At 45.3% G+C, this 12,748-nt stretch overlaps 1 protein-coding gene across 1 annotated transcript in view; it reads right to left on the minus strand.

Moving 5' to 3' along the window:
• LOC123022955 (two pore calcium channel protein 1-like) overlaps positions 1-12,748 on the minus strand; it is a 30,764-nt gene that overhangs the window by 5,332 nt on the left and 12,684 nt on the right. Inside the window, exons 8-15 of the mRNA XM_044429145.1 lie at positions 9,798-9,924; positions 7,926-8,127; positions 6,627-6,771; positions 6,247-6,432; positions 5,850-5,914; positions 4,019-4,106; positions 3,173-3,242; positions 979-1,198 (exon numbers count right to left, since the gene is read on the minus strand). Coding sequence (XP_044285080.1) covers positions 979-1,198; positions 3,173-3,242; positions 4,019-4,106; positions 5,850-5,914; positions 6,247-6,432; positions 6,627-6,771; positions 7,926-8,127; positions 9,798-9,924 — 1,103 coding nt within the window. The remainder of the gene's footprint in view (positions 1-978; positions 1,199-3,172; positions 3,243-4,018; positions 4,107-5,849; positions 5,915-6,246; positions 6,433-6,626; positions 6,772-7,925; positions 8,128-9,797; positions 9,925-12,748) is intronic.

Raw genomic sequence — 12,748 nt, forward strand, 5'->3', positions numbered from 1 at the left:
GTGAACACATCCTGCGGAAGAGAACTGCACAGTTAAAGCACACACTGTGTGAAGTACTTCTCCTCACGCCTTTCTCCTAACGACCACAGTGCCTGCGCTTCTTCAGTGAAATAGTCTGTTGGGCTTTGTATCACAGTCTTCTACAGAAGCCCCTCCTTGGTTTTTAAAGCAGCCCCTTTAAAAACAGAAAGCTGCTGAAAGCAAAGTAGGAGGGGTCTTTCTGTTCTTTTTGACAGATAGGGACTCTTCTTTAGATAGGACACTGCTCTAAAGTTGGACTGAGCTTGGACACAAAGTCAGCTTGGCAGAACTCTGGCTAGAGCAGGGGTGGACAGCTTGTGGTTCTCCGGATGTCAATCTCGGCTCCAGTGATCCCTCACCATGGGCTAGACCGACGAGGATTGAATTCCAGTGATGCTTGGGGGACCACAAGTTGCCTGCCCTTGAGCTGGAGCCTGTGCAGTCTAGATCATTTCATATTCATATTGGTTTAATGATCATAGCATGTGGAGATGGTACTGAGAATCAGATCAAAACCCCTAGTCCTGCAAGAGTGTCCTGAAAAAAGGAAATAGTTTCCAGTGACAATACCTACATGCAGTGTGGGTAACTCCAAAAAATAATGTACAGAAGCCTGCCACTCTTCAGTGAATTTACCCAATGGATACTTTTGCTCACTAAAGTTTAATTTTAAAATCATGATGGTAACTTCCAAAGGTCAACATGATGTTTAATATTGTTTTCAAAAGGAATTTGGGGGGAGATACTATTGCTTATACTTCTCTGTGCAAGCCTTCAAGCTATTTACCCTGGAAAGTCTTTGAGTAACACACCCATGCTTCTGCTCGAGAACTGGAGGGTATCGCTTGATCAAGGATGGGCAAGTGCAGCTATAGCAGCAGTCTGCCCTCTTCCAAATCTATGGCTTTATTTTAGTTGGGTGTTTGCTTTCTTACAAAGTCCACCTGCAAAGGATATCATGCCATTGGTTGACAACAGTTAATTCCATAAGGACAATGAAAGATGACACAATGTCATTGAAGTTGTTCTTGCAATATTTGGCTCGGGCAAACGTGGTATCTTTCAGAGCAGGATTTCCGCAGTATGCAGCGTGCTGTGCAGTGGCGTTCCTGGCAAAGAATTGTACCTTCCCATGGAAGATTTCCATCCCGACAATCGAAAACATGTAATACACCACCTAATGGGGAAAAGGAGGGCATAAATGTCTCAGGTAGCAATACTGGAAATAGTTACATGTACAGTGGGTGGGCTAAGAATGACCAGAGCCAGCAAGTTTGGGGGTTTGGCCGTTTCTCCGCATTATCAGCCCTGGAAAGCCAGACCTTCTCGCCCTCAGCTTCTGCAAACACAAAATGCCCCTGTGCATGCTAGTCTAGATACCAATGCGGCTCCGGATGTTGCTGAGTTCAGCATTCCAGTTAGTCCGTTTGCAGAGACCCTGGGTTGTCTCTTTGAGTAGTCAAGTAAGTAGTTAGACCACACTGTGTTGGATGGCAATCCTTGTGGGTCAGGAGAGACAGTCCTACTTGGAGAAAGGGGTGAAGGTGGGTGGAAGAGGAAATCTTCCCTCATTGTTCTAGAGAACTACCAACACTCCGGGGCTGATAGGATGCACAGGCTGGCGGCAGCCCAAGATGTCTTGCTGTCTAAGGTGAAGAATAAGATGCTGCCCCTCCCATTCCATGGGAGCTAACTGGACTGGCAGATGAATCAGGCCTCAACATGCATGATGGGGCACTGTTCTCCACCAAACTTGAAGTTAGTAAGTGATTACTAGGGCAGAAAGTAAGTCGCAAAGTAAACAGTTCCTTCAGTGAACTTCTTGCTGCTAGCACCTGCAAGCTGAAGTGCCTGTCCCACCCTGTCTAATGGTAGGGCTGGCCCTGGCATAGGGGTCAAGGGAGAAGAATAATCAAAAGCATCTCTATTCCACTAGCAGGACTTCTCCACTGGATCAGATGCTTTCCATGGACAGAAGGAGCTCTTCTGTGCATGGGTGGCAGATTCTGAATCCAACTCATAAAAACACAGGACAGTCTCTAGGCATAATTACACAGTTACCCCAGGTTGGCTGGTTGGTTTAATTTTTCCATGGAATTTATAAACTATTCTGAATTTCAGAACAAAAGACAAAAAAATTCCCAGGTGGTGAACAGTAAAATAAAAAGTGTCCAACTACAAAAGAACACAGATCAAAATAATTAAGAACAAAAATATTTAAAATCAAATTATGCCATTAAATGTAGCCAGTCATTTGGGGAAAAGCTTGTTGAAAGAAAGTTCTGCAAAAACTGAGTGGCCAAGCAGACCATCTGCACACTGAAGTCTCAGGTTTGATTTCCAGAACTTTCAGCAAAATACATTTCTAGAAAAAGGGTAAACACGGTCTTCTGGCTGAAGACTTAGAAAAGCTAACAATGGGCTAGCAGGGCCACTATTTAGACTTGGGTCTTCCAATGTTCATGTAACCCTACTGAGAATGATCTTTCTGGAGGTAAAGGCATTCCTTATTCTTAAAAATGTGGCTTTTCTAGATTATAGAACAGTCTTGGAACATAGTAGCTAGCAACTTTCTTGTGGGCACATGTCGCAATCCTTCGTGGTTACAAGAGGATAACAGAATGCTCTTCACACCATTTTTTCAGTGATTGGGTTCAGACAATATGATAAGGCACATTCAGGGCCTACACACAGGCTGAATGTGGCTTGTTGTTGATCCATGAGGTCTTCCTATTGTCTGAACCCAGCTGCAAACAACTCACTGTTCGGAACACAACAACAAATCATGAATTCTCTTCATAGGTCGTTCTTGGTTAAGAAACTCTGGTATGGTGTGAAACCAGCATGCCTGGTTTTAGACCATACCAGACAACCTACATTTCAACAACAACCACAGTTCAGTGACAACCCATATTTTTAACTGTGAGTGTGGGTTACTGTGTTATGTGAACCTATCTGTTGTTTCCTCCAGAGTCCTGGGCAAAATGGTTTCCTACTTCATCCCAACTGCAGATGCCAGGGATTGATCCTTTGACTTTCTCTCCACAAAGCAAGTACACTACCACTGAGCTAAGGTCACTCCCTAGTTCAAAGCCTTTGTTGTTTCAGGGGTAGGAAGCAGAATGAAGAATGAAATTAAAACACTGCTCACCAGGGCCAACCCACCAAAGGTGAGCATTGTAGGCATGATGTTTATTAGTGTATTCATGATCACACGGAACCTAGAAGGAAACAATGGTTGAGAAAGCCATGAGAAGTGAGGCGGAATGCTTTCGGTCCCTCCAGCCAATACCGAATGTGGGAACTTTCCCCTACTAGAGAGCATCAGTTTCTTCCAGAGGAAGCCTAGCTTTAACTAGGTGATGGCTCTCCATACTCAAAGGTCTACAGTCCCCTTCCACTTGTTCACTCAAGTAGCAGCCTAACAGCAACTCTGCCCTGGATTATTTCCACCAGAGGTGTCATTAGGCCTGGGCCCCAAATATATTTGCCAGAGGCCCAGATCTGGGTGGCAATTAATCCCCTATCCCAACCTAATTACTACACAAGGAGTAATTTTCAAGGGGAACCGCAGTTGGAAAGGGAAGAGCCAACTCTCCTATGCCCACACACTACACCAAAATTAAATTCTTCTATTTCCCTGCACAGGAATAAAGTTTGGAGGGGGAGTCCATTTGTTTGGGATGCTCTGAGATGGGGTTCAAATGAACTGAAGAAATGACTTTATTTGAGATAATGTGCACAAGAAATTACTTGGCTGTTTTTGCCTCCTGCAAAATGCACATACATTGTTGTTCTTCTCTATACACATATAGAGAGAGATTAAAAATGCAAATTTATGAAGATTTATATCCTAGGGAAGGAGGGCCCAAATCTTTTATCTAGTAATGCCTCAAGTCTTACTAAGTTTGCATTTACCTGCTGTAATCTGTTTGTGCACACATCTTAATTAAATGGCTGAAGGAAAAAAAATAAAAACAAAAGCAAATCATTTTACCTTTGTATACTGTCGACAATTCTTATGAGCCGAAGAACTCGTAGGATGAACACGATGTCCAGCACTTGTTGGCTGTTATAGATTCTCACTAAGGAGTGAAATGCAGACCAAGAAGTATCAACCATCAAGAACAGTCTCTGTGCTAATTCTCATGCTTGGCCATCCATGCCTTGCTTTAGCAGCATTTCAGCCTTGCCAAGAACAGCTCTCCTTGGGCATTTGCCCTGAGTAGTATAATTCTCATATTTTCCTTAGCTAGCTCCTTATTTGAATGCATGTGGGAGGAATGCTTTCCAAAGATGAAGCCAAGCTTCTCATGCACGGTCATCCAGAGGGAAGTACAAGTGGAAGGGAGAGAAACAAATAAGATAAGCATCACAGGAGGCTAATAGCAGGGCATACCTGCCTGCTCCTTTGAACCTCCAGATAGCACGATCTGAGGCAGCGACTAGGAATGCCTTCCTGCCTCAGCCAAGCACACCTTGAAAAAAACGAGTGGGCCATGTTGCAAGCATCTGCCGCCCTTGTATCCAACAGACCAGAGACGTCCAGTTCTGCACAGAACCAAGCTCCCTCTCCATGCTAGGTGCTGGGTGACAAGGTCACCCAAGGAGAACGTGAAGATGCACTGCGATTCCCTGATGCGGCTCTTGCTGCTACTGAAAAGTGCAGGGAAATCTCAAAAGCATCAGGTTCATGCAGGAAATACAGCCCTGCCTCCATGCTCTGCATGAATCACTGAAGTGAAAGCAGGGCACCTCGGGCTATTTGGGGGTTGCAGAGATAATATCTGTCCATGGGGCCCAGGTTTCTGAGGTCCTTTAGGTATGAGCCCTGCCTCAGCAAGTCCACTGCTCATCCCCACTGTCACCTGCTGCTATTGTTCTCTTTCCTTGCCACCCAGACAGCTGGTGTGCAAGCAAGTGTGCATTTCCTCCTCCCCGCCATCACTGTCTGATGAAAAAGCAAGTCGCCATGACAGAGCTTAGGGGCGAGTGATGGGTCTCCAGTGCCACATCCCAGGGACCTTGGCAAGTGCCCCACAATGCCTCCCCTTGACGCTGGTCCTGCCTGTCCAAACAATCTGGGAGCCGATACAGAAAATGCAAGTGAACCCGACGAGAGGGCTAAATATCAATTCTTTGAACACCTCTGCATTAGTCTGTGTTGGTTTCATTTCCACTGCTCAGTCTAACTTGACACATGGAAAACCAGCCCCAAAAGATCAAACCACCAAATCACTGTCCCGTTAGACCTTGGATATGAAGTCCTGGTGTGAGGTCGTACGTGGGCACATGCTCTGCCTTCCCTTCTCTAGCACGGCCAAAAGGAGGCGCATGGAAGCTGCCCCTTCTACCCTCGATTAAACACATATCATCCCATATTATCCTGACAAACCATGATTAAGTGGATCAATCTTTCTTTGTTTCATAAAAGCCAAACAATGCTTTACAAATCTGGTTCATTTCAATAAACCCTAGTTAAGACTAACTGCAGTTTAAGGGTCAGATGCAATGCTATGATTAATTGTGGTTAACCTGAAAACAGGTCTCTTCTGATCTCCTCAGAGCTGGACCAGACGTGAAGGGGTGACGGTGTAAACCCAGAACGAGGCAAAGCTTCTTGCAGAAATGTCAGCCTCCAATAAATCACGGTTTCACATTATAACTGAATGAAGGTCATGTGAGTTTCCGCAAATGCCTCCTATTTTGGACTTGCCCCTTTTTGGCCAGCTGTTCTCTGCTTTGCCAAGGGTCCCAAGAAACCACACTGGCAAAAGATAAATGCATTAGCCTCACACGCTGTATGCTTTTCTCTACACCCCTCTTACCTGATCGGAGCGTAGAGTTAAGTACTGTTGCTATCAAGGCAGCAATAATGATAGATGTGTCAAACCTAGGAAGGATGGAAAGCACATTATTTTTTTATTATGATTAATATTTCCATTCACCTCTGCAGTGTAGTGCAAGAGCCACTCCTAAAAGCAATCTCCAAATTCAACTCTAGATCGGTCAGTACAGCTTATTATAGTAAGTTAATGTGAAAGAAGCAAACATTCCTCCTGATTTGGAAGTTACACCTTGCTCTACCGACAAGAACGAACACAGCTATTACAACAGCTACTCCATGGTGAATGATTTCCTATGATGACACAGAAAAACGAGAATGGAAGGGAAGAACTGGGCTGTGACTGTAACCAGGGTGGCCAAGACAATGGATGTGCCTACCAGTTCCAGAACTGGTTCCTTCCAAAAAAGGACCTGGGTTCATAGGTGTACAACTTCAGGAGAATCTCAACTATGTACAGACAAAGGAACACCCACTCAGCATAGGAAATATATGGGTTCTTCTCATCCAATGCAATGAAGACAGCATTAATGAGTATGATCACATCATAAAGCCAAACAAATCCCCTGCAAGAGACGAAAGGAGAAATTGAGCTGGTGATCACCCACCAAGTGACATAGCTGACATCACATTAATTCTGAAACCTAGACAGCTGCCCAGCTGTGTGCCTCCGATACAGCCACGTGGACAAGCAGGTACAAGTGTTTTGCCGGTGGCCATCCAAGCAGATTTACTGAAAGGGCACATGATACAGACATACTTGTGCTGGACAATACGGTGTATGAAACGGCTGGGAGCAGAGTTGTACAGGTGGGGAAACCAGGTGTCCAAAGGATGGCTGTGGACCTTCACTGTGATCACTTGTATATTCAAAAGATCCGCCAGACGTACAAAAGATTTTTTATCTGTAACACAAAGCAGTAGAAGGAATTTCGTTTTAGAAGCAGCTTTGGCCACTATTTGGCTATTAAGACAATCACACACAAACAACAATTGAGGCCGTCTGCATTCACGCAGGTGTTGGAGCGCATGTGCGCAGTAAGTGCGCACACCCAAGAGAGAGTTGCAGCTTGCCGTGGCTTAACTGCACATTGTGGATGCCTGCCCATCCAGTGCGCCGCCCAAGATCCTATAAAGGTAGTCCTGAGATAAATAATCAACAAATGCTGAGCCTGTATCTCTTTTTTCAACAGAGGAAGTTAGCCAAGGGACCGTTCTACTTCAGACCAGACAAGGAAAGTAACCATTTTGATTGGTCCATTATATTAAAAACTCCCTCCAGCTTGGTAACAGGGACCAGAAGATCCAAACATTTTATACCCCACTTGCATTGGCTGCCTGCACATTTCCATGCCTGATTTAAGCCTCACTTGGCACGGGATTGCAGATGCCTTTCCCAGCATAAACATATGTATTTAAAATATGTGCTCCCAGAAAACACATGCTTTATCTGAATAATGCAATCCTACAGCTGCCAGGGAGTATGGATAGATGGAGAATTTTTCTGAGTCCCAGCGCTGATCTCAAAATTTGCTTCAAAGTTAGAGCTGGGACTCCACACTTGGAGTGCCTTCCCCTGCCCTTGCCGCTGGCATGGAAAGAAATGCACAAGCTGCAGCTCCGAGCTCACAAGAATGACCTTGGAGACAGGCTCTTGAGAGAGTGGAAGAGAGCGAACCTACCAGCACACAAGTCTGCTGGCAGTTCCTTGCATCCCTTTCCTCCTGTCTGTGGCCAAACACCTGGGGAGCCAAAATCACCTCTCTAAATGTTCTGCATGGAGGAAGGGCTTCAGAGGCCGCCTTCACTGCCATGCTCCAGTCTTACCATGTGTAGGATGCCTACAACCCTCTGTGTTCAGAGGGCTACATGCAGACTCACTGGATTATGCCCTAATTGTTTCTCCTATGTTTTGAGCCAAGGCCCGACCTGTAACCCTGAGGAGAGTGTGAAATCTAAACAGCAAGTCTGACTCACTTGAATGCAGGTGAAGTCCATCGGCATGGGAATTTGAGAAGGTCAAACCCCTCCAGCTATCCTGCCCACGACTGTTACTCACCTATGCTGCCCTTCTGCTCTTCATCGGATATTCTGAGCAAGAGCTCTCTGTGGGATGCGCTTATATCAGGCGCCACCAACTTTACAAGAAGCTTCCACTTGTCTGCATGGACAACGAAGTCTGCTCCTTCCTCGACCTTTAAGAGGTTGAAGGCTTCTATCATCTTGCGCCGTTTCATGTAAGCAAGTTTGCGGATCTCATTCTGGGAAATGTAAGAGTTCTTACTTTTAAAGAGGAGCAAAATGATGACAAAACAGGCTATCAGGGAGACTCAGTGTCACGCTTTGGAGCACACGGATGGTGATCCTTGAGGAGTCTCCTAGTCCGGTGTGTCCTGACTGGACCTATGACCCCTCCCTGCACCAAAAAGGCACAGAATTCCTTCTGTTTCATAGCTGTGAATGCCATTGCTTGTTGCCAAAACAGCTGTACTCACACACAAGTGGGACCTATTAGCAGGCTTGGGAGAAGATGTTCTCAGATGTTTAAAGAATCTTCAAGGAAATCCGAAGGGTAGGGGTGCGTGAACAGCCTAATGAGGACCAAACTTGTTCCATGCCCACAGAATGTTGACAGAGTGTTGGGGTTGAAGAAGGAAGGGGGTGGAGGGATGTAATCTTAAACAGCAACCCTCCTATAATAAAGGCTCTGGGGGAAGAAACCCCGAAGTCTTTATTCTAGAAGAAAATAAATGGTGGGGGAAGACAAGAAAAAGTCAGGACACATTGATTTCCTCAAAATTCCCTGGAAAAGAACTTGGATTTATAAATCCCACTCATATTTTGTGGTTTGCCCATGTCTTCACACCTCTAAACACTCCACACTGTAACGTTTTGTTGCAAGTTTCACTTGTTCTCACTCTAGGCTCAGAATGGCTGCATCTCAGTGTATTTTTTGTATTTAGTGGTAATTTATTATGTTCTATTGTATTTCAATGTATTTTATTGTGTTGTAAGCCGCCCCGAGGCTTTGGCAAGGGGCGGCATAGAAATGTTATAATAATAATAATAATAATAATAATAATAATAATAATAATAATAATAATAATAATAATGCGTGTCAAGCAACCCTAAATGGTTACCATGGTTCGAGGTCTTTTATCGTAATCTACTTGACAGGGGATCAAGTAGTTTTTATTTGTCCTGGTTTCTGTCCTCCCTGCTCAGTCCTCCCACTGTTCACACACATCTCATCAACCACCGTGCCCGATATTCTTTCCCAAGGTGCATCACTCCCTGCCAACATCACCTTCCCCACCGGTGTACACATAGAGGCTGGATGGCTGGAGTGGTTGCCACTCTTTCCAGGGGATTCTGATAGTGGCATACCATAACCACAGAAACCATGAACCTGGGCTCAGACAGCATGCCATGCCATGGCGGTGCAGAAAAAACACAGAACAAATTCTTATGGTTTCTGAAGACCTGACTTACCATGGTGAAATACCCCAACTGGGTTCAGACAACATGACAAACCAAAATGGTGGGGCTTCAGCTCTAGCACAGCTCGGTTAATACTGCCACCCCCTTTGCTCAGACCGCCTTTGCTTTTAAATGATGGGATCGTGCTTTCTAGGCACATGTGATGCTTCTTGGACTTATCTGCACTTTTAGTGTAATAAGTGTTGGGCAATCCCTGAGAGACTTTAGTCCACCAGAAGGAATTACCTGCTGGCTTATTTTGTCTAATGGTGGGGTCTACCTGGCAAAGAAATAAAAGCGAACACATACAATGGGCCACCCCAACACATGGCTGCAGGGTCCAAATGCTCCCACAGCGAAAGGCAGGGAGAAACAGCAGCAAGTCATCCTTATCGGCACTTCCTCTGTAAACTGGGCTTCAAGAACCACGCTCTCCCTAGGCAGGACTTACCTTTAAGTGTTTTCTGTAATTGTTGTACACGACAGCCAAGAAGACAGACATGAAGATGTATGTATTTATGACAATGTAGGTGATGAAGAACAGGGAGTACCACCCACTGACATCATAAGCTGGCATCCTATAGGAGAGAAATAAGATTGGCCATGAAGTATTATATTATTGTTACACCGCATTTATACTGTGCCTCTTGTGAGGAACTCAGGGCAACTCACAAGATTCCCCTCCTCTCCGTTTTACTCTCACGACAAGAACAACCCTGTGAGGTAGGTTAGCCTGAGAGTCAGCAACTGGCCAAAAGTCACCCAGCCGGCATCACCGGCACGTGGGGATTCCAGATCTCCCGTCCTGGTCTAACACTCTCAGCTACGGCACCACACTGGCAAAATGCAGCATAGAGAATCCTGAAAGATTGCTTACTTGCCAAAGAAAGGATGTAAAGAATTTCCAGAGACTTCGCTGGCTGTGCATTTTGCAGTGTTCACCCTGCAGCTTGAGAATAGGGCCAAAGGGATGGTTGTTCCAAAGTCCTGTAAGTCTGTGTGTATGAATATTCAAATACTGGTGCTAACCAAGCAATGTCAGTGGTATTGACACTCTTGGTATTTAGCACTACACTCCCACAGAAAAGAGCGTTAGCGGTAACAAACCCAGGACCAACCACAGATACCCTCTTTCCACTGAAGGTTAAATTACAATGGAAAGACTTTTCCCTATAGCACTATTTTTTAAAAAAGGTTATCTCACTAATACATTCTAATAAAAAGGAAAAACCCTAGAATCTAGATATCACATTCCAAAATAAACCTACGAGAGCTAATACTGCTGATTTAATCCTATCCTGACAGGCTAGAAATGGTTCCCAGGGTTCTTGTAATATTACAAGGGGGACTTTCTCGTCCCAGAGGATAAGGACCACAACATGATATTGGACTACATTTGTCTGCAGAAACAGCACTGGGGGAACTAACTCTCTGTTTTCTCCTGCAGTTCCTGCCACCCCCTCAAATGTGCTTGGAAGGACTGGAGAAATTCTACACCAGACTGGGAAGGGTGGGGAAGGGAAGGGAAAGTGCAGTCACACAAGGTTGGATGTCACCCAATAATAATAATAATAAAACTTGACTGGTTCATTGACACATTTGCCAGCAATCCCTGGCCAAATTTCTATCAGAGACAGCCATTCTTGAGCAGAATATTTTTCTGGAAGGATTCCAGCTGAAGCAAATGCAACTAAAGTTCTGCGGGGAGCTTTAACAGAAGGATTCAGACAATTTAGTCAGAGAAGGAAGGCTGAATACCCTGTATCCAGATGTTTCTGAACTTATTTGAAGCAACTGCATTCTTTAATTGGACACATGGTCCCCAGAGAAGTAAACATCTGTGACAGGGTGCCACAAGTTCTGCTGACTGAGTAACTGCTCTGCACCACCCACAGCATCAAAATTCCCTCTTCTTCAGTTCTCAGTGAACTGCAGAGAAAGTGGAAGAGGCAGCTATGTTTATGCTAGACCAGTCTTCCCCAGGCCAGTGCCCTCCAGTTGTGCTGGTCTTCAAGTCCTATTGTGGAATAGTCCATACTGGCTAGGGATGATGGGAACTGCAGTCCAACCCATCTGATGGGGTTGGGGAATGTTGTCATAGGTACAGGCTAACTGCATCCCCACCCCCATTGGCCAATGTCCGAGGGGGCATCAGAAATGTGGGCCAAGCACAGTCTCACTTTCCAATGTCTCCTCCACTGAGTCTGCCTCTTGCTGAAGGCCCAGTGGACAACCCACTTTCTTGGCAAACGCCAGAGGACTTGTGGGGAAGAGGAGGTGCTCACAAGAGCAGGGAGCCAGAAAAAATGGCTGGCTACAATGCCAAAGCAAAGTCTGTGCAGCCCTGCCTGAGTCCTGCTGCCAAAGCTGGGAGAACTACATTCAAAATTATTGTCCCCACGGGGACCAAGCTGAAGTGTATATACTGCATCTCAGGAGCGACTGATACCCATCTTTTGTCAGGTAAGAGCTTGCCAGAGAGGAGTCAAAGGAATGCAAGAAAAGCCCTCCACAATGAGAGTACAGGCTCATGTCTGTGTTCCTCCTCACAAGGATTGAGAGCTGCCTGTCCCTCGTTCACTCATTCTGTCTTTTGTAGTAGCAGCTCAGGTCAAGCAGGGGCCCTCACATATTTATGTGCATAAATATGCATTTAAAGTATTTTAACAATGCTTTGCCTTGTTTACCTTAGCGGCTGGAAGCAGAGATGAAACAGAACATGTGGGTGCATAAGGCAACATGGGCATTTTCCAGCACTGAATCGAGCCATGTGCTCTCACTCTGAGATGCAGAACAGCTCCATCCCAGTCCAAGATCAAGTGAGTCTGCTGGAATATGCCTGCCCACCAACTTGCAGATTTTCCACATGGTGCATTTATAGTAAATTCCCAATTCCTCAACTCATGGTAGTTAACACATGCTTTATGCTATGCCAATGTTCTCAAGGGCCTCTCTGTTCTTTGCAACAATTACCAAAGTTTTTCTAGGTTGAGAATACTGTGATATTATTTGGAATTGGTGGGATGAAACACCCATGTATTCATGCAACTCCTTTATACCACAGCACCACCTGCTGGTCATGTAATGGAACATTCAAAGGTGCAGAAAAAAGATACTATTACTCCCAAGTGAAGTGTCCATAGGAGGTGATATTAGTCCAGCAAAGAATCCAGAAGCAGAAGCCTCAAGAAAGCAGCAGGTTGAAAACCTCATCTAGACAACCCCTTGATAACTGAAGCCTTGCTTAGTTGACAAAGGGGGATGAAGAGTCTCCAAATGGCACCTGGCAAAATCTGGTGCACAGCATCACCTCTTGAGTGGGTGGGAGACAAGGAGAAGCCCCTCATAGTCTAGGAAAGGCCCCTGAACTGTTTTAGCATCACTGCCTAGAGGCAAGTAGCC

This window comes from Varanus komodoensis, unplaced genomic scaffold (genome assembly GCF_004798865.1).
Source record: "Varanus komodoensis strain SLA01 unplaced genomic scaffold, ASM479886v1 scaffold2, whole genome shotgun sequence".
Classification (NCBI taxonomy): Eukaryota; Metazoa; Chordata; class Lepidosauria; order Squamata; family Varanidae; genus Varanus; species Varanus komodoensis.